At 54.7% G+C, this 20,807-nt stretch overlaps 1 protein-coding gene across 11 annotated transcripts in view; it reads left to right on the top strand.

The window, feature by feature from the left end:
* MINK1 (misshapen like kinase 1) overlaps positions 1-20,805 on the top strand; it is a 68,309-nt gene extending 47,504 nt beyond the window's left edge. Inside the window, exons 5-34 of one of the 11 annotated variants that reach the window (XM_066363309.1) lie at positions 3,824-3,934; positions 4,353-4,443; positions 4,883-5,013; positions 5,343-5,397; positions 5,521-5,599; positions 6,255-6,430; positions 6,918-6,987; positions 7,337-7,547; positions 10,117-10,233; positions 10,693-10,779; positions 10,982-11,203; positions 11,289-11,462; positions 11,774-12,034; positions 14,561-14,646; positions 14,803-14,913; positions 15,040-15,152; positions 15,381-15,469; positions 15,690-15,713; positions 15,831-15,994; positions 16,386-16,491; positions 16,576-16,713; positions 16,933-17,041; positions 17,418-17,585; positions 17,697-17,840; positions 18,079-18,213; positions 18,792-18,892; positions 18,976-19,125; positions 19,211-19,370; positions 19,475-19,614; positions 19,961-20,805. In XM_066363309.1, the coding sequence (XP_066219406.1) occupies positions 3,824-3,934; positions 4,353-4,443; positions 4,883-5,013; positions 5,343-5,397; positions 5,521-5,599; positions 6,255-6,430; positions 6,918-6,987; positions 7,337-7,547; positions 10,117-10,233; positions 10,693-10,779; positions 10,982-11,203; positions 11,289-11,462; positions 11,774-12,034; positions 14,561-14,646; positions 14,803-14,913; positions 15,040-15,152; positions 15,381-15,469; positions 15,690-15,713; positions 15,831-15,994; positions 16,386-16,491; positions 16,576-16,713; positions 16,933-17,041; positions 17,418-17,585; positions 17,697-17,840; positions 18,079-18,213; positions 18,792-18,892; positions 18,976-19,125; positions 19,211-19,370; positions 19,475-19,614; positions 19,961-20,044 (3,807 nt within the window). In that variant the 3' untranslated portion in view covers positions 20,045-20,805. The remainder of the gene's footprint in view (positions 1-3,823; positions 3,935-4,352; positions 4,444-4,882; positions 5,014-5,342; positions 5,398-5,520; positions 5,600-6,254; positions 6,431-6,917; positions 6,988-7,336; positions 7,548-10,116; positions 10,234-10,692; positions 10,780-10,981; positions 11,204-11,288; positions 11,463-11,773; positions 12,035-14,560; positions 14,647-14,802; positions 14,914-15,039; positions 15,153-15,380; positions 15,470-15,689; positions 15,714-15,830; positions 15,995-16,385; positions 16,492-16,575; positions 16,714-16,932; positions 17,042-17,417; positions 17,586-17,696; positions 17,841-18,078; positions 18,214-18,791; positions 18,893-18,975; positions 19,126-19,210; positions 19,371-19,474; positions 19,615-19,960) is intronic. The other 10 variants (XM_066363311.1, XM_066363313.1, XM_066363317.1 and 7 more) reach the window with 10 other exon arrangements.
* Positions 20,806-20,807: the final 2 nt, after the last annotated feature.

The following is a 20,807-nucleotide window of genomic DNA, read 5'->3' on the forward strand; positions in this document are numbered from 1 at the left end:
CTTTTTTTTAAGACTTTATTCATTTTAGAGAGGAGAGAGAAAGAGAAGGGGGGAGGAACAGGAAGCATCAACTCCCATATGAGCCTTGACCAGGCAAGCCCAGGGTTTCGAACTTGCAACCTCAGCATTCCAGATCGATGCTTTATCCCCTGTGCGACCATGGTTCAGGCGCCAGCCCTCTGTTCAATCCCGCTGCTTCCCCTGGGTATGAATTGGGGACCTCCTGACCCACACAGAGCCCCCCACTCTGCAGCCTCTTGTTCTCTGGGTATTTTGATGGTAGGGGTTCTGGGGTTTGCCCCTACCTTTGCCCTGACCAGTACCTTCCCCTGTGTCCAGCAGGCACTTCATAAATAATGAGCAATATAATTCTAGTGAGGGCTGGGAGAGAGGACAGGGCAGTTAGTTCATAAATTCTTCTGCATTGGCACAGCTCCTGAGAAAGCAACAGATCAAAATATCTGTGGTAGGTGACAGACAGAGCTTGGGCCCCTCCTGGCGGTATACAAGCCAGAGCTTACCGGAGCTCTTTTGGTGTCCCCCAAATTCCCTCTTGGTCCAGAACATTCCTAAGTCATTCACCCTCCTTACCTCCTTACCTGGGCACTGATGCCAGCTGATTCCTCAGCCTCACCCTCTCTGGTACTGAGCCAGTCCTAAGGACAGAGCAGCAGGGAACATGGCAGTGGCTGGGCGCGGGGTGGGAGGCAGGAGGTTGGAGTTCAACATGTCTCCTCTTGCAGCAGTTCCCAGATGAGTGAGTACTTACTGAGCACCTTCTGTGTACCTGGACAGATAGATAAGCATGAATCATGTTCCCTGCTTTCTATGCACTTAGTTTTTGTTTTTTAGATTTTATTTATTGATTTTAGAGAGAGGAGAGAAAGAGAGAGAGGTGGGGGAAAGAGCAAGAAAGATCAACTCAGTAGTTGCTTCTCATACGTGCCTTGACTGGGAAAGCCCAGGGTTTTGAACTGGCAACCTCAGCATTCCAGGTTGATGTCTTATCCTCTGTGCCACGACAGGTCAGGCGGCACTTAGTCTTTTTGAAGGCACACACAAGCACACACCCACACTTATACACACGCAAGGGGGTTTACCTGCCAACTGTGTGTAGTGAGAGATCCTTGAGGACTGGAGGCCAGGCACTAGTGACCAGGCGCCCCCTTCCGGGCTTGTTGGACATTGTCCTCCCACTGTGTTAGGCACAGATGTTGAGCATATGCAAATTACTTTGCATATACAAATATCCATAGCTCTTTCCTTTTGGGTGTGGCTTTTAGAAAAGTTACTGTGAAAACATTTGGATAGACATGCTGGTCACCAGGGGACTTCTGTGCTTGGTACCTTCCTGTGGGTCTCTGGTTCTTCCTTCAGTGGGCTGTATCTCCCTACCTTGACCGTGCCTCTGTTTGCAGAGTTTCTCCCACAGTACTGCCAGGTGCTTTTCTGTAGCTCTCTGGTAGATCTCATGCATTGATTTGTCTCTAGCACACCTGGAGAATTGCTGGTTTCAGCTCCTTGTCTTGGGATAAGAAGTTGGTAAACTCTTTTTGTGAAGGGCCAGATAGTAACTATTTGGGGCTTTGTGGCTCATACTGTCTGTCACAGCTACTCAGCTCAGCTGTTGTACCATGAAAGCAGCCATAGACAATAGATAAATGAATGGGCATCACTGTATCCCCTAAAACCTTTATTTAGGACTCTATAATTTGCATGTCATATGGTTCTTTTTTTCCCCCAGCTATTTAAAAGTGTAAACACTGCCCTGCCTGGGAAGGTCAGTTGGTTAGAGCAGTGGTCCCCAACCCCCGGTACCGGTCCATAGAGAAAGAATAAATAACTTACATTATTTTCATTTTATTTATATTTAAGTCTAAACGATGTTTTATTTTTTAAAAATGACCAGATTCCGGCCCTGGCCGGTTGGCTCAGAGGTAGAGCGTCGGCCTGGCGTGCAGGAGTCCTGGGTTCGATTCCCGGCCAGGGCACACAGGAGAGGCACCCATTTGCTTCTCCACCCCTCTCCCTCTCCTTCCTCTCTGTCTCTCTCTTCCCCTCCTGCAGCAAGGCTCCATTGGAGCAAAGATGGCCCGGGCGCTGGGGATGGCTCTGTGGCCTCTGCCTCAGGCGCTAGAATGGCTCTGGACGCAACAGAGCGACGCCCTAGAGGGGCAGAGCATTGCTCCCTGGTGGGCATGCCGGGTGGATCCCGGTCGGGCACATGCGGGAGTCTGTCTGACTGCCTCCCCGTTTCCAGCTTCGGAAAAATGAAAAAAAAAAAAATGACCAGATTCCCTCTGTTACATCCGTCTAAGACTCACTTTTTTTTTAACCTTTTTTTTTTTTTACATAAACAGAGAGAGGGATAGACAGGGACAGACAGACAGGAACGGAGAGAGATGAGAAGCATCAATCATTAGTTTTTCATTGCACATTGCGACACCTTAGTTGTTCATTGATTGCTTTCTTATATGTGCCTTGACCGCGGGCCTTCAGCAGACTGAGTAATCCCTTGCTTGAGTCAGCAACCTTGGGTCCAAGCTGATGAGCTTTTGCTCAAACCAGATGAGCCGCGCTCAAGCTAGCGACCTCAGGGTCTTTTTTTTTTTTTGTATTTTTCTGAAGCTGGAAACGGGGAGAGACAGTCAAGACAGACTCCCGCATGCGCCTGACCAGGATCCACCCGGCATGCCCACCAGGGGGCGACGCTCTGCCCACCAGGGGGTGATGCTCTGCCCCTCCGGGGCGTCGCTCTGTTGCGACCAGAGCCACTCTAGTGCCTGGGGCAGAGGCCAAGGAGCCATCCCCAGCGCCCGGGCCATCTTTGCTCCAATGGAGCCTCGGCTGCGGGAGGGGAAGAGAGAGACAGAGAGGAAGGAGAGGGGGAGGGGTGGAGAAGCAGATGGGCGCTTCTCCTGTGTGCCCTGGCCAGGAATCGAACCCGGGACTTCTACATGCCAGGCTGACGCTCTACCACTGAGCTAACTGGCCTAGGCCTTTCAGGGTCTTGAACCTGGGTCCTCGGCATCCCAGTCCGATGCTCTATCCACTGCACCACCGCCTGGTCAGGCAAGACTCACTCTTGACGCTTGTCTCGGTCACATGATACATTTATCCGTCCCACCCTAAAGGCCAGTCCGTGAAAATATTTTCTGACATTAAACCGGTCCGCGGCCCATAAAAGGTTGGGGACGACTGGGTTAGAGCATCTTCCCGATACGCTAAGGTAGCAGGTTTGATCCCTGGTCAGGGCATATAACAAGAATCAACCAATAAGTGCATAAATAAGTGGAACAACACATTGATATTTCTGTCTCTCTCTTTCTCTGTGTTCCCTTCTTCTCTCTCTCTAAAATCAATAAATAAGTTTAAAAACATTTTTTTAATAAAATGAAAGTGTAAAAACCTCGCTTAAGCTCATTGGTCATAGTTTGCCAAGCAGGCTTCAGAGCACTATTTCTTAACTGTTTTGGGTTCATGGTCCTAAAGAGGGTCTGATGAGAGTTTTGGACCCTTCCCCAAGGAAAATGCACATACCCACCTCACTTTGTCTATAATTTCAGGGATTCCTTGGACTCCTACTCTGGACACAGATCATTTCCCCAGACCCATCTTCTCTGTCTTTTCCGACTATATTCCCTTCCCCCCTTTTCTCCTAATCTTAGGAAGTTCTGTGGCCTTTGTGAGAGAGTCATATGGTTCCTGCCTTTCAGTTTATACCAGTTTTGGCCCCAAGACCTCTGGTACTCCAGGGAGCTGTCAGCGGAAAGGGGCCTACCCTAACTGCTGCTTTTCCTTCTGGGGCTCCCTGGGACCATAGCTGGTAATGGAGTTCTGCGGTGCTGGTTCCGTGACAGACCTGGTAAAAAATACAAAAGGGAATGCCCTGAAGGAGGACTGTATCGCCTACATCTGCAGGGAGATTCTGAGGGTGAGCGCCTGGCCCCGCCCTGCCTCCTGCTCCTGGGCCACCCCCATGGGAGCTTTCCCTGTATGTAAACCCTCCCTGCCCTGAGGAGGAAATGGAACTATGCCCTCTCTAAGGAACAGATGGCCTGATCGGGTTGGGTTGAGGACTCAAACTGTTGGAGGAGACAAGTGCCTCTGCCCAAGCTCTGCTACTTCTCCACTTGTAACCCTTACCTGCTGGGGGTCCCCAGGAGCCACCATGGGTGGAAGCCCTCTAGGGAAGCTCAGCCTGTGCTTGGGCACGTGGAGGAAAGGCTGCTCCTTCAGCCCAGCTGAGCCAGACTGGTGACGTTCCCTCCTCTGTCTCAGTCAGTCCGAGTCCTCTCTCTTTCCCACCCCTTCCAACACCAAGGCTAATTTCTCCCACTCTACTGCCCCAGGGTCTGGCCCATCTCCACGCCCACAAGGTGATTCACAGAGACATCAAGGGGCAGAACGTGCTGCTGACAGAGAATGCGGAGGTCAAGCTAGGTGCGCTGATTCCTTTTAGACTGATGGAGCCCTCTCACCTCCAGAACAGAATGAGAGGCCCTTTTTTCTCTCTGCTGGCTTAAGTCCCATGGCCTGTAGGCTGGGAGGCGCTTTCCCATCTCCCCCAGGATGCCCTGCCTCCTGCTGAAAATCATTCTAGTTTTTTTCCCTGCTACCTGTTATGTCCCTGGTGCAGTGCAGGTCCCTTTGGGGAGGTGGAATTTCAATCTGGGATCTTGTCCCTTGGTCCTTTCACCTTGGTTTTTCCCGAAGACACAAGAAGACCAGGTCAGGTTCTTTAGGGTGTTGGTGGGTTGGAAGAGGTTCCAAGGAGTGTCTAGGTAGAGCAAGGACCTCCGCTGCCTTGGAACTTGCACATGCTGGGTCCAAGGTGGGGACGTCACACTGTGTCATGACTCCTCTCTCCATGTCTTCTCAGTGGACTTTGGGGTGAGTGCTCAGCTGGACCGCACCGTGGGCAGACGGAACACTTTTATTGGGACCCCCTACTGGATGGCCCCAGAGGTCATCGCCTGTGATGAGAACCCTGATGCCACCTATGACTACAGGGTACGGAGCAGAGAGCATGGAGCATGGAGGCAGCCAAGGGCGGAAGTGAGATGGGGTGGGGTGGTGGGTGGATTGACAATATCGGGGCCTTAAGCAGTTTATCTTAAATGTTGTCATATTAGACAAAATGAAGGTCTAATGATGTGTTAGCTGTGAGGTGTTAAGGGACATTTTGTGACAAGGAAAGTATGGCTGGGAATGTTGGCCAAATTAGAGGAGCAGGGTCTCAGGAAAGGATCTGGGCCAAGAAGTGGTATAGAAGAAACCAGGGATAGTAGGTGAAGATAGTAGGCAGGAACATTCATCTGTTCCTTCTCTTCCCTCCGTAGAGTGACATTTGGTCTCTAGGAATCACAGCCATCGAGATGGCAGAGGGAGCCCCCCGTAAGTGCGGAGTCTGGGAGAGAAGGGAGGGCCCAAAACGTGGCTGTAGGGAAGAGGTGGTCCATGGGAGGTTGTGGCTCTCAGTGTGGCAAAGGGACTGAAGGTGTCTCTTATGTGTCCCAGCTCTCTGTGACATGCATCCCATGCGAGCCCTCTTCCTCATCCCTCGGAACCCGCCTCCCAGGCTCAAATCCAAGAAATGGTAGGTGTCTGGGGACATGGTATCTAGGAAGCTCTCTGGACAAGGTCATCCTCAGCGGAACCCCTTGCATTCAGTCTTGGTCTACACCACAGAAGAGGATGGGAGGGAGTGGTGCTGCTGCCAGAGCTCTGGGGGCGCTGGTGTGGGGGTTGGAAAAGACGGAGGGAAGTCAAGGTGGCTTTCTGTTTGTTTGTTTGTTTATTTGGTATTTTTATGAAGTGAGAAGCAGTGGGGAGGCAGAAGACAGACTCCCGCATGCTCCGGACCAGGATCCACCCGGCATGCCCACCAGGGGGCGATGCTCTGCCTATCTGGGGTGTTGCTCCGCTGCAACCAGAGCCATTCTAGCACCTGAGGTGGAAGCCATGGAGCTGCCCTCAGAGCCTGGGCCAACTTTGCTCCAATGGAGCCTTGGCTGCGGGAGGGGAAGAGAGAGAGAAAAAGGAGTGGAGGAAGGGTGGAGAAGCAGATAGGCGCTTCTCCTGTGTGCCCTGGCCGGGAATCGATCCTGGGACTTCCACACACTGGGCTGACGCTCTACTACTGAGCCAGCCGGCCAGGGCCTCAAGGTGGCATTTTTATGAATGATCTCCCCTCTCCCTCCTGTGACACCCCCTTCTGAGGGGGCCCTCCTAGTATGAGCCATTGTTTCCAGGTCTAAGAAGTTCATCGACTTCATTGACACATGTCTCATTAAAACTTACCTGAGCCGCCCACCAACGGAACAGCTACTAAAGTTTCCTTTCATCCGCGACCAGCCCACGGAGCGGCAAGTCCGCATCCAGCTTAAGGACCACATCGACCGATCCCGGAAGAAGCGAGGCGAGAAAGGTCAGTGGGGGAGGAGGTCAGTGGTGGGTCTCAGGACTCACTTCAGCCCCTGCTTTTTTTCACCATCCCTGGCTCCTCCTGGCTCCCATTTGGGTTCCCTCCCAGACCCCAGTTCTCCCTATTCATAGAGACCTCCTTTCCCAGACTTCGAACCCCAGAGGGCTTCTATTAGCGCCAACCCACATCAGTTTTTCAAATGGATATGGCCCCTTTATGTCCTTACAAAATCTTCCCATTGAACACATTCATTTGTAAGTGCATGTACACATTCAACCATAACCCACCCACTATGCGGTCTAATCTCTGAGTCTGTCCAGGCCCAAACCTGAGACCCCCTATCATTCCATTGTCCCAAGGAGGTGGGCAGGGACCCGGGTGCGTGGCCATCCAGACAGACCTTATTGGTTATCCCCGTCTAAGGTTTCCCTAGCCCAGGGTGGGGTCTGGGGCACTGGGTGAAGAAACAGCAGTGATCTCCCCCCTGCAGAGGAGACAGAATATGAATACAGCGGCAGTGAAGAGGAAGATGACAGCCACGGAGAGGAAGGAGAGCCAAGGTGGGCTTGGCAGGTGGAGTTTGGGGGACATAAGTGGTCCTTGGCTTGGGGACTCAGACTGGGGATGGTGTGTTAGAGACTCATAAAACAACCTCTGGGTGCTGAGAAGAAATGGAACAGATGAGCAAGAGGTGGGGAGAGCGTGATTCAGGGCCGCAGGCTGGGATATTACAGAAGGATAGAGCCCAAGACTAGGCAGGGGAGAGGACAGGCCACTTTTCCTAGTCACCTGGGAGTGAGCAGAGGCAGACTGTGGTCCAGGTAAAGCACCTACTTAGGTGTCTCTCCATGTTTGAGAGGGCATGGCTGGCTTTTAACCCCAGCCTCCGTGGTGCCCACCCTCACTCAGCTCCATCATGAACGTGCCTGGTGAGTCCACACTACGCCGCGAATTTCTTCGGCTTCAGCAGGAGAATAAGAGCAACTCGGAGGCTTTAAAGCAGCAGCAGCAGCTGCAGCAGCAACAGCAACGAGACCCTGAGGCACACATCAAACACCTCCTGCACCAGCGGCAGCGCCGCATCGAGGAGCAGAAGGAAGAGCGTCGTCGCGTTGAGGAGGTGGGTTGTCCTGGAAGGGCCTGGGCCCGACCTGGTTCAACAACCTGTCCTGGTCCCATAGAGGCAGCAGGGAGAAGAGGGAGCCAGCTGGGGCTTCCTAACCCCTTTTGTTCAGATTTGTATAGAAAGGGTCTGTTTTCTGTTAGAGGCCCATTCCAGGTACACTTCCCGCTTGCCACCCTTGGTGATTGTTGTGTTATGAGCATCCCTTCAGAGCAGAGCCATTTCTGAAAAGCCATGCTAGTTCCCGTGGACAGGAGGATTGTCCCTGTCCTTGTTTCTGTAGATCTCTCCAGGTTTGTCTAGCCCTGTTTATCTTAATTTTGGGGGAGCTAGGGGTATATGTACAAACACTTCAGGCCCCTGGGCATCTGAGTATCAAGCAGTTGTCTGGTTGACATGAAGAGGAGCCTTCTAAAGACGCTCTGTTTACTTTTAAATTTTTTGGTTTAGATTTGCTGGAAAGTAGTCTTGTCAGTTGGACTTAATGGAGGTGGGTGGGAGAAATTCATTTTAATAGACAATCGTATTTAAATAGCTGTAGGTCTTTTTTTTTTTTTTACATCACCAGTTTAAAAGATAAATGTGTCTGTAGACATATATTTAAATGCATGTACTTATTTTTCAGGGGAGCATGGTGGGAAAGGCAAAGCATGGGTTGGTTTTAAAAATACCTTAAGTAAAAAAAAAATACCTTAAGTGATGAAATTTTTATTGAAACAGTTGCATGATTTCAAAGTTCATGGAGAGCTGGGCTTAACAAAATAATTAGGTAATAGATAGAAGCATCCACGCTGTCGATGCTCCCCAAAGCAGGCCCGTTTTTGTTAAACAAAAAATAATTTGCAAGAGAACACAGTGCAGATTTCCTTCAGTAAAGACTGTTTTTAGGCAGTTGAGTGACAGGAAATGGTGTCTACCAGAGTGTCTGGGAACAGGCCTGCCATGTTCTCGCTGTGGAGAGAGGCATGACAAAGCGTCCCTACTGTAATGGCCCTTGGGGGCTTCTTCTTATTTTCCCCTCTCTTCCCTTTCCCTTTGTTTTTCTTTCTTTTTCTTTCTAAACATGAAAGAATAATCCTGTTTTCAGGATTATTGAATTTGGCCCACTCCAAGGGCAGCAGCCAGCTGCTCAGTTTCTCCTTCTAATGAACCTCCTTTTACTTTTGTTTAGAAAGTAGTTTTGCCTGACCTGTGGTGGTGCATTGACCTGGAACACAGGTCGCTGGTTCAAAACCCTGGACTTGCTGGGTCAAGGCACATACTAGAAGCAACTACTATGAGTTGATGCTTCCTGCACCTTCCTACCCTGCCTTTCTCTCTCCTCTCTCTAAAATTAATCTTTAAACAGAAAGAAAAAAGAATAAAGTACAGGCTTTTCAGTTGTACTAATTGGAAGTGGGTGGGAGAAGTTCATTTTAATAGGATCATTTTCTTTTTGGGGAGGCAGGCTCTTTCTGCTTTTTGGGGCAGAAAGAGTGTGAAAGTATAGTGCGACCTGAGCTACTAATGTTTGCCAAGCAGTTGCGAAGTCCCTCTCCTCTTGGTGGTGGTTCTGTGCATATGTGCTTGCTGTCCTCTTGTGGCCAAAGGCTCTCATTACAGCCTACTCTATTTGGATTTTTTTTTTAAGTTTTTACTTTGATTCATTTTAGAGAGGAGAGAGAGAGAGAAAGGAGGAAGGAGCAGAAATCAACTCCCATATGTGCCTTGACCAGGCAAGCCTGGGTTTTTTTTGTTTTTGTGAGAGGAGGGGAGGCAGAGACAGACTCCCACATGCACCCCTCCTGCACCCCAACCAGAATCCACCCAGCAAGCCTGCTAGGAGGCAATGCTCTGCCCATTTGGGCAACCTGAGCCATTTTTTAGCGACTAAGGCAGAGGCCATGGAGCCATCCTCAGCGCCCAGGACCAACTCGCTCCAATCGAGCCATGGCTATAGGAGGGAGGAAGAGAGAGAGAGAAGTGAGAGGAGGAGGGGTGGAGAAGCAGATGAGTGCTTCTCCTGTGTGCCCTGGCTGGGAATCGAACCTGGGACATCCACATGCCGGGCCCACGCTCTACCACTGAGCCAGCCGGCCAGGGCCAAGCCTGGGGTTTTGAACCAGTGTTCCGGTTGACACTTTATTCATTGTGCCACCACAGGTCAGCCTACTCTATTTGGATTTACAGATAGAGGTTGTTTTGAGAGGCCAGTAGTATCATAGGGTTTGTTGTTGACTCTTTGGTTTTTGTTTGGTGGGGAAATGGATAGGAGGAGGATTATTGAATGTGGCCCACTCCAAGGGCAGCGGCCAGCTGCTCAGTTTCTCTGGTCCCAAGCCCACAGCTACCCGGACAAGTAATGTTTCCCAAGCCAAGCCCCTATGGACTTCTTCCTGTGTAGGAATAGATAGGTTTGTAAAAACAAGTTGAAGCCATTTTCTTTCACCATCTTCCCTAGTGAGAAGGAGACCGGTGTAAGAGAACGGTCTCCTTTCTAAGAGATGTCCAAAAGTGGGCTGGGGTCCTTCCTTCCAGAGCCGTCTGTGTGGAACAGCCTTAAGACCACACCTCTCTTCACCCACAGCAACAGCGGCGGGAGCGGGAGCAGCGGAAGCTGCAGGAGAAGGAGCAGCAGCGGCGGCTGGAGGACATGCAGGTGCTGCGGCGGGAGGAGGAGAGGCGGCAAGCAGAGCGGGAGCAGGTACAGCGCCCCCAGCACACACTGCACACACCCCTTCCTTCCCCAGCCTCCTGCCCGCTCCTGCTGCCTGCCTCCCTGCTCCCCAATACCTTCCCCCTTCTTTCCTTACCCCTAGATTCCCCCTATCTTTTCTAGCTTCACTCTTTCTCTCTGTTTTCTCCCACCCTTCAACCCCCAACCCTGGCTCCCTGCCCTCCTCCTGTCTCTGTGCCTTCATTCCCATCTCTTTGTCCATCCCTGACTTCTCCCCTGCTCCTTCCTTCATGGGTCCTCCACCCTGCCTCCCTCCTCATTCCCCGCCCTCTTTGGGGCTCATCCCGTCCCTGTCCTTTCTATTGCTCTTCCCTGCTCTCCTCATCCTCACCCCACTGATCTCTTCCTCCTCCTCCAACTCCTTCGCCGCCGCTGCCTTTTCCTCTTTCCCTGCCCTTTGCCCCCCACCCCAACCCCGCCCCCCAGGAATATATTCGTCACAGGCTAGAGGAAGAGCAGCGACAGCTCGAGATCCTTCAGCAACAGCTGCTCCAGGAACAGGCCCTACTGCTGGTAACGGGGTCCCCCAGCTTCCTCTGGGAAGATGCGTGTCAGAGCTTCTCTGCCGGAATGGGATGGGAACACGTCAGGGGAAGGGACTCACCCAGGCACCAAGGGAAGACATCTCTCTAGGCAGGAGGAAAGAAAGGGCATGCCGACTCTAACTTCCAGGGCTGCACCTCGCTGAGCCCTCCCTTCCTACCCTTGGGCTCAGGAATACAAGCGGAAGCAGCTGGAGGAGCAGCGGCAGTCAGAGCGTCTGCAGAGGCAGCTGCAGCAGGAGCATGCCTACCTCAAGTCCCTGCAGCAGCAGCAGCAGCAGCAGCAGCTTCAGAAACAACAGCAGCAGCAACAAATCCTTCCTGGGGACAGGAAGCCCCTGTACCATTATGGTCGGGGCATTAACCCTGCTGACAAACCAGCCTGGGCCCGAGAGGTACTCACTGCCTCCTTTGCTACCTGAGACATCATCCCCCCAGTCCCACTGCCTATGGCACCCTTGGCATTCTTTCATATCATAGGTAGAAGAGAGAACAAGGATGAACAAGCAGCAGAACTCTCCCTTGGCCAAGACCAAGCCAAGCAGCACAGGGCCTGAGCCCCCCATCCCCCAGGCTTCCCCTGGGCCCCCAGGACCACTTTCCCAAACTCCTCCTATGCAGAGGCCAGTAGAGCCCCAGGAGGGACCGCACAAGGTGAGCCTCTTCCCATCCTTGTCTTAATGCACAACCATAGGGAGCCTCGTTCAGCACGGGTGTGCGCACACACAAACACATCCTTGGCTAGGAATCATAGACCTCACGATACATGGGCAGAGACATCACCTGCTTGCTGCTGTATGTCTATTCCTCCATCTTACCTGTTCTCAGGCTCTAGGAGACCCTTTCATTCAATAGGTAATTGGAAGCTGGAGGCTTTACTTGCCCCTTCCTCTCAGTTCTGGCCCCAGCTCCCTGGTGGGGATGTGCAGAGTGGGCAGCCCACCCTCCCTGGTCTCTCCCTGCAGAGCCTGGTGGCACACCGGGTCCCACTGAAGCCATATGCAGCGCCTGTACCCCGATCCCAGTCCCTGCAGGACCAGCCCACCCGGAATCTGGCTGCCTTCCCAGCTTCTCATGACCCTGACCCTGCTGCCCCCATACCCACTGCCACGCCCAGTGCCCGAGGAGCTATCATCCGCCAGAATTCAGACCCCACCTCAGAAGGGCCTGGCACCAGCCCAAACCCCCCAGCCTGGGTCCGGCAGGAAAATGAGGCCCCACCCAAGGTAAGGACATCCCTGTGGGACTGGAAAAGAGCAGAGAAATACAGTTGACCCTTGAAAACCATGCAGGTTAGGGGTGCTGACCTCTCCCATGCAGTAAAAATTCTAAGTATAATTTTAACTGCCCCAGCACTTAATTACTGATAGTCTACTGTTGATCAGAGGCCTTACCGATAACATAAGTTGATTAACATGCGTTTTGTATGTTATACGTGTATATACTGCATTTTAACAATAAAGTAAGCTAGAGACAAAATTAGAAAGAATAAAAAATACATGTTTTTTGGAAAAAAGTCCATGTATAAGTGGACCTGCCCAGTTCAAACCCATGTTGTTCAAGGGTCAACTGTAGTAAGAGAGGAAGTGGAGGGAGCAGCAAGGTGGAGATGGGTTTGGGGTCGGAAGGAAAGAGGAAGGCAGGGCATCCACTGTTGCCCTGCCCGAAGGTGTCTGGTGGCACATGAACACGCTGTGGGGACCCCAGTGTTGAGGGTGGGCATGGAAGGATGCCCAGGGTGTCTGGTGGCACATGGACACGCTGTGGGGACCCCAGTGTTGAGGGTGGGCATGGAAGGATGCCCAGGGTGTCTGGTGGCACATGGACACGCTGTGGGAACCCCAGTGTTGAGGGTGGGCATGGAAGGATGCCCAGGGTGTCTGGTGGCACATGGACATGCTGTGGGGACCCCAGTGTTGAGGGTGGGCATGGAAGGATGCCCAGGGTGTCTGGTGGCACATGGACACGCTGTGGGGACCCCAGTGTTGAGGGTGGGCATGGAAGGATGCCCAGGGTGTCTGGTGGCACATGAACACGCTGTGGGGACCCCAGTGTTGAGGGTGGGCATGGAAGGATGCCCAGGGTGTCTGGTGGCACATGGACATGCTGTGGGGACCCCAGTGTTGAGGGTGGGCATGGAAGGATGCCCAGGGTGTCTGGTGGCACATGGACATGCTGTGGGGACCCCAGTGTTGAGGGTGGGCATGGAAGGATGCCCAGGGTGTCTGGTGGCACATGGACATGCTGTGGGGACCCCAGTGTTGAGGGTGGGCATGGAAGGATGCCCAGGGTGTCTGGTGGCACATGAACACGCTGTGGGAACCCCAGTGTTGAGGGTGGGCATGGAAGGATGCCCAGGGTGTCTGGTGGCACATGGACATGCTGTGGGGACCCCAGTGTTGAGGGTGGGCATGGAAGGATGCCCAGGGTGTCTGGTGGCACATGGACATGCTGTGGGGACCCCAGTGTTGAGGGTGGGCATGGAAGGATGCCCAGGGTGTCTGGTGGCACATGAACACGCTGTGGGAACCCCAGTGTTGAGGGTGGGCATGGAAGGATGCCCAGGGTGTCTGGTGGCACATGGACACGCTGTGGGGACCCCAGTGTTGAGGGTGGGCATGGAAGGATGCCCAGGGTGTCTGGTGGCACATGGACATGCTGTGGGGACCCCAGTGTTGAGGGTGGGCATGGAAGGATGCCCAGGGTGTCTGGTGGCACATGGACACGCTGTGGGGACCCCAGTGTTGAGGGTGGGCATGGAAGGATGCCCAGGGTGTCTGGTGGCACATGAACACGCTGTGGGAACCCCAGTGTTGAGGGTGGGCATGGAAGGATGCCCAGGGTGTCTGGTGGCACATGGACATGCTGTGGGGACCCCAGTGTTGAGGGTGGGCATGGAAGGATGCCCAGGGTGTCTGGTGGCACATGGACATGCTGTGGGGACCCCAGTGTTGAGGGTGGGCATGGAAGGATGCCCAGGGTGTCTGGTGGCACATGGACATGCTGTGGGAACCCCAGTGTTGAGGGTGGGCATGGAAGGATGCCCAGGGTGTCTGGTGGCACATGGACACGCTGTGGGGACCCCAGTGTTGAGGGTGGGCATGGAAGGATGCCCAGGGTGTCTGGTGGCACATGGACATGCTGTGGGGACCCCAGTGTTGAGGGTGGGCATGGAAGGATGCCCAGGGTGTCTGGTGGCACATGGACATGCTGTGGGGACCCCAGTGTTGAGGGTGGGCATGGAAGAATGCCCAGGGTGTCTGGTGGCACATGGACACGCTGTGGGGACCCCAGTGTTGAGGGTGGGCATGGAAGAATGCCCAGGGTGTCTGGTGGCACATGGACATGCTGTGGGGACCCCAGTGTTGAGGGTGGGCATGGAAGGATGCCCAGGGTGTCTGGTGGCACATGGACATGCTGTGGGGACCCCAGTGTTGAGGGTGGGCATGGAAGGATGCCCAGAGTGTCTGGTGGCACATGGACACGCTGTGGGGACCCCAGTGTTGAGGGTGGGCATGGAAGGATGCCCAGGGTGTCTGGGAAGCACTAGGAGCAGACTTCCTAGGTTGGAATCTCAGCTCTGTCATTTCCAAGCTTCGTGACCCTGGACAAATAAACTCATTGGTTTCCCTGAACCTAGCTTACTTCATAAAAGCGGGAAGAGTACGTGTCAGAACCTCAGGGAGGACGAAGTGTCTGGTTCCCAGCACAGTGTTCGCACCAAGCACACTCACGCCTCTTTCTTTTCTCAGGTGCCTCAGAGGACCTCATCTATTGCCACTGCCCTTAACACCAGTGGGGCCGGAGGGTCTCGGCCAGCCCAAGCTGTCCGCGCCAGGTAACACCTGGGTGATGTCGGGTGGCAGGCTAGGGAGAGGGATGCGGGGCAGAGGGGAGTTTGCCAGGTTACCCGCTTAGGGGCGGGCAAGCCCCAACCCAGTCACCTCAGCCCCTTCCCTGCCCCCGCCCCGGCACCCCTGTGCTCCCTTCACAGACCTCGCAGCAACTCCGCCTGGCAAATCTATCTGCAAAGGAGGGCAGAGCGGGGGAGCCCCAAGCCTCCAGGGCCCCCTGCTCAGCCCCCTGGCCCGCCCAACGCCTGTAGGTAATGGAGTTGTCCCCCCACTCACTGCCACCTGCCTCCCCTGGTGATGGCTCCCTCTGCAGTGCAGCTCAGCCCCCAGGGAGGGGAGCACCTTGTCTCCCTGACCCTGCCTCTGCCCTCCCACAGTAACCCTGACCTCAGAAGGAGTGACCCTGGCTGGGAGCGCTCGGACAGTGTCCTCCCCACATCTCATGGGCACCTCCCCCAGGCTGGCTCTCTGGAACGAAACCGTGTGGGAGGTACGTGAGCAGGGCCTAGCAACCTGCTCTGCAGCCTGGACCCAATCTCTCTGAGGGTGGGCCTTGCCTTTTACAACTCGGGACGGACAGCCCCAGAGGAAGGGGTGGGCATGGAGTGTGTCACTGAGTTCCGGGGCTCTGGCATGAGGCACGAGGGGTCAGCTGAGGTTGTGGGATTGAGGTCAAACCCTGTCGGTGACGTCCTTTCTCCCGCCATGCCATATCCAGCCTCTTCCAAACTGGACAGCTCCCCAGTGCTATCTCCTGGGAACAAAGCCAAGCCTGATGACCACCGCTCCCGGCCAGGCCGGCCCGCAGTAAGTCAGCAGGTGGCAGCTGTGGCCCTGCCTTCTCCTGGTCCAGGACTTTGTGGCCAGCTGTGGAGCCTCTGGAGCCTGGGTGCCAGGGGCGGGGCCTTGGTTTACCTGCGTAAGAGGAGGGGCTGTGGGATTATAGGTGTACTTCTAGTTACTAACCTTTCTTAACCTCTTTCCTGCCTTTTCCTGGCTGCCCTCCTTCCCCTGTGGCCCCTCCCAGAGCTATAAGCGAGCCATTGGTGAGGTTAGTGAGAAGGGGCCTGCTTGTGGGGGCCCTCCTGTGACCCTGCCCCTTCTCCTATGGCATCCTTTGTACCACTGCCCTCTCCCCTCCCGTCCTCATGCAGTTCCTCCCCTGCAGGATTTTGTGTTGCTGAAAGAGCGGACTCTGGACGAGGCCCCGCGGCCTCCTAAAAAGGCCATGGACTACTCATCGTCCAGTGAGGAGGTGGAGAGCAGTGAGGATGATGATGAGGAAAGCAATGGCGAACCATCAGAGGGGAGCAGGGATACCGTGGGGGCCCGGTATGGGGGCTCCCTGGGGTGGGGGCACTCCCACATCAAAGGTACCCCAAGAGAAGGGTTACAGGTTGGGGGAAGGGGCCTCTGGGGCAAATCTGTAGGAAAGTGGTTCCCCTTTTCTCAGCGGGAAACCCTGGCTATCAGCGCTGGTCAGTTCTTCCCACCTTTCTCTAGGGAATGGGGTACGGGGCTGGTGTTCCCATCTCTCTCCCACTGTCCTGTTAGTAGCGGGTGGTCACTTCAGGTGCCTCTCTGTCACCAATGTTTCCCAAGTGCTGGGCATAGGATGCTCAGTGAGGGCTGAGTGCATTGAACAGAATGAAATTAATAAAAGCGCTGGGCCTCCTGCTTTCATCTGCTCCTGGGGCACTCATGACCTTCCTCTCCCCAACAGCAGCGATGGGGACACAGACAGCATCAGCACCATGGTGGTCCATGATGTAGAGGAGATAGCCGGAACCCAGACCCCCTATGGGGGTGGCACCATGGTAGTCCAGCGTGTGAGTAGGCCCCCAATTTCCTCCCAGCACCTGCTGTGAGCTTCCTTGGCCCCAGCACTGGCTCCCTTCACTCTGTTCCATTAGACTCCTGAAGAAGAGCGAAGCCTGCTGCATGCTGACAGCAACGGTTACACAAACCTGCCAGATGTGGTCCAGCCCAGCCACTCGCCTACTGAGAGCAACAAAGGTCAAAGCCCCCCCTTAAAGGATGGAGGCAGTGATGTAAGTGGGTCCAGACTGGCCCCCCGGACAAGGGGAGGGCACTGGCAGTGGGTAGGAGATCCAGGGGTGCTCAGGGTCCTGCACTGGGCAGGCAAAGCACCTGGGAACTAGTTGGCCAGGGTTCCTTTGGGGGAACCTGGGGCCTAGGAACAATATCAGGGGGAGGTTCATAGGCTGGGGTCTCCCATGCTTGCCTGACTACAGCCCCTACCCCCACAGTACCAGTCTCGTGGGCTGGTGAAGGCTCCCGGCAAGAGCTCGTTCACGATGTTTGTGGACCTAGGCATCTACCAGCCCGGAGGCGGTGGGGACACCATCCCCATCACAGGTGAGGACGGGAGGACAGATCTGCTGTGAGGCCTGGAGAGGGGCAAAGGTGAAGCTCGGGTGATGCAGCTTCACGAAGCAGTCATGGCCTCCTCTTTGACCTAGGCACCTGCACTGGCACAGAGGCAACAAGGGCTTCTGAGGCCGCTTTACCCCCGAGGGAGAATGCTCAGAGCAGCGCAGTGACCTATGTGACCAGATGAGGTCTTTGCCAGGCCTTCTGACTCTGTTTACCTCCTTGTACACCTTCTCCATTCTCTAGTCTTTCCCTTTCCTTCTGAGTATTCAGAGGAGCCAAGACCAAATTTAAGGGTAGGGTTAGAAGAGACAGGGTAAAGGGGCAGCAGCCCACCCGTCCTCCCCTCTCTACTTGGCAGCCCTAGTGGGTGGAGAGGCCAGTCGGCTTGATCAACTACAGTATGATGTGCGGAAAGGCTCTGTGGTCAACGTGAACCCCACCAACACCCGAGCCCACAGTGAAACCCCCGAGATTCGGAAGTACAAGAAGCGATTCAATTCCGAGATCCTCTGTGCGGCCCTTTGGGGTAAGCCAGGGCTGAGAAGGAGAAGAGGGATTTGGTGTGCCCCTACGCCCTGGTCAGGTGAGGGCCTGGCTCTGCCTCTGCCTCTGATCTGCCCAAGGGCTCCTGTTGCAGGTGTCAACCTGCTGGTGGGCACAGAGAATGGGCTGATGTTGCTGGACCGAAGTGGACAGGGCAAGGTGTATGGACTCATTGGGCGGCGACGCTTCCAGCAAATGGATGTGCTGGAAGGACTCAACTTGCTCATCACCATCTCAGGTGCGTGGGTGGAGTACAGGGATAGGAGACAGGACCAGGAGGAGGGGGCTCAGCTCCTTGGCTCTGTCACCATCTTCGGCCTGGGCAGAGGGCAACCTTGGTCCAGGAGCCAGAAGGTGGGGCTACTTTCTCACCTCTTACGGTATGCAGAGAAGGATAGTGGAGAGGCAGACTCTGGACCTCCAATGAGGGAGTGTGTGTGCGTGTATGTATGCGTGTGTGTCTCCTCACCCCCCAGGGAAAAGAAACAAACTGCGGGTATATTACCTGTCCTGGCTCCGGAACAAGATTCTGCACAATGACCCAGAAGTGGAGAAGAAGCAGGGCTGGACCACTGTGGGGGACATGGAGGGCTGCGGGCACTACCGCGTTGGTGAGGAGGTCACAACAGAGATGCCAGGGCATATTTTTTATGAAACATAAAAACAGGGACTTGGGCCCTGGCCGGTTTGTTCAGTGGTAGAGCGTCGGCCTGGCGTGCGAAAGTCCCAGGTTCGATTCCCGGCCAGGGCACACAGGAGAGGCGCCCATTTGCTCCTCCACCCCTCCCCCTCTCCTTCCTCTCTGTCTCTCTCTTCCCCTCATGCAGCCCATGCTCCATTGGAGCAAAAAGATGGCCTGGGCGCTGGGGATGGCTCCTTGGCCTCTGCCCCAGGTGCTCGAGTGGCTCTGGTCGCGACAGAGTGACGCCCCGGATGGGCAGAGCATTGCCCCCTGGTGGGCGTGCCAGGTGGATCCCTGTCGGGTGCATGCGGGAGTCTGTCTGACTGCCTCCCCATTTCCAGCTTCAGAAAAATACAAAAAAACAAAACAAAACAGGGACTTGGTCTTTATGGTCTTGAAGCCAGAAACTTGGGGCCTGGCATTGAGGGTGTAGTGACAAACTTGTGGGAGGGAACTGGCAGCCCAAGAAAGGAAGTCCCAGCTTCCAGCTTCTTTCCTGTCCCCCAGTGAAATACGAACGTATTAAGTTCCTGGTCATCGCCCTGAAGAACTCCGTAGAGGTGTATGCCTGGGCCCCCAAACCCTACCACAAATTCATGGCCTTCAAGGTAATCCCAGCCTCAGCCCCCCAACACTATTCCAAGGTCTGACTCCTTTACCTGTGTCCCCTGATCCCTTTTCTCCTCCACAGTCCTTTGCTGACCTGCCTCACCGCCCTCTATTGGTGGACCTTACAGTAGAGGAGGGACAGCGGCTCAAGGTCATCTATGGCTCTAGTGCTGGCTTCCACGCTGTGGATGTTGACTCGGGGAACAGCTATGACATCTACATCCCTGTTCATGTAAGCTTGGCAGAACTGTGGACAGAGGGGGACCACCAGTCTGGGCTCCAGACTCAGGGACTCCAGCCCACCTTCTCCTCCCCAGATCCAGAGCCAGATCACACCCCACGCCATCATCTTCCTCCCCAACACTGATGGCATGGAAATGCTGCTGTGCTACGAGGACGAGGGCGTGTATGTCAACACATACGGGCGGATCATTAAGGATGTGGTGCTGCAGTGGGGAGAGATGCCCACCTCTGTGGGTGAGTGTGGTGCTTGTCCTCAAGCTGCAGGTCCCCAAGTTGTCCTGGGATAGTGAGCCTGGGCTGCAGCCCACTCACTGTCACTCAACTCCCTTCTCCTCCAGCCTACATCTGCTCCAACCAGATAATGGGCTGGGGCGAGAAAGCCATTGAGATCCGCTCTGTGGAGACGGGCCATCTAGATGGGGTCTTCATGCACAAACGAGCTCAGAGGCTCAAGTTCCTGTGTGAGCGGAATGACAAGGTGGGAGCCCCTTGCCCCCTGGAGAGGCCCGGGGCCCCTGCATTGGGCTGGCTTCCACAACACTAGGTCGGCACCAAGGAGGTGACCGTTGTGGAATCTCCCTGGAAGGGCACCTTTGAGGAACACAACACCCAGTCATAGCCTGCCCTTCCCTCACTTTCTGAGAACACACCAGATTCTCTCACCCCAGAGGTCCAACAGCTGCCCTCCTCCCAAAGCGTTTCTGCCCTTTAGGGGGATGGGGTAATTCTGAGAGACTAAACTCTGCAGTTTCGCTTCCCCACCCAATTAATTGAGCCCCCTCCAGCCCCTACCCCTTGGTGATGCCCTCTCCTTCCCCACCCAGGTATTCTTTGCCTCAGTCCGCTCTGGGGGCAGCAGCCAAGTTTACTTTATGACTCTGAACCGCAACTGCATCATGAATTGGTGACAGGCCCAGGGCTGGGGCCCCCCCACATGGACCCAGCTCTTCCCCCACAGCCAGACTTCCCAGGCCGACCTGCTTTCCCTTCCTTGGGCTTTTGCTTTTACTGGTTTGATTCACTGGAGCCTGCTGGGAACGTGACCTCTGACCCTGATGCTATTGTGATCACGTGACCACCTTCTTCCCCAACATGTTCTCTTCCCAAAACTGTGCCTGTCCCATCTTCTGGGGAGAAGCACAGCTTCCTCTAAACAGGAATTAAGTGGGCCTAGCCCCATCACCCTTTTTCTCCACTTAAGAGGAGAGTGCTTGGGGCCTGGACCACATACACCACTGCTACTGACTGGGCAGGGCCCTAGACCCCTTTATTTGCACGTCAGGGGAGCCGGCTCCCCCCTTGAATGTACCAGACCCTGGGGGGGGAGTCACTGGGCCCTGGGTTTGGGGGGGGGTCACCAGCCACTCCAGGGGCAGGGACCATCTCCTCATTTTCTGAAAGCACTTTAATGATTTCCCTCCCCCCAAACCATAGGGAATGGAAGGGGGACCCCAACAGCCAAAACATCTCCCCCTTTCCAACCCCCATTTCTCCTAGCCTCTGTCCTTCCCTGGTGGAGGGAGGGGGGGCAGGGAGCTCTCACCCTCCCCCACCCCCTTGCTTGCATCTGTATATAGTGTGAGCAGCAAGTGGCCCTGTTCTCTCCCTGCCCCTATCCTCAATGTAGTGGCCTTGGATATCCCCTTTGTTAATAAAGACAGTTCAACCAGC

The sequence above is a fragment of the Saccopteryx leptura genome, chromosome 2, assembly GCF_036850995.1.
Source record: "Saccopteryx leptura isolate mSacLep1 chromosome 2, mSacLep1_pri_phased_curated, whole genome shotgun sequence".
NCBI classification, from domain to species: Eukaryota; Metazoa; Chordata; class Mammalia; order Chiroptera; family Emballonuridae; genus Saccopteryx; species Saccopteryx leptura.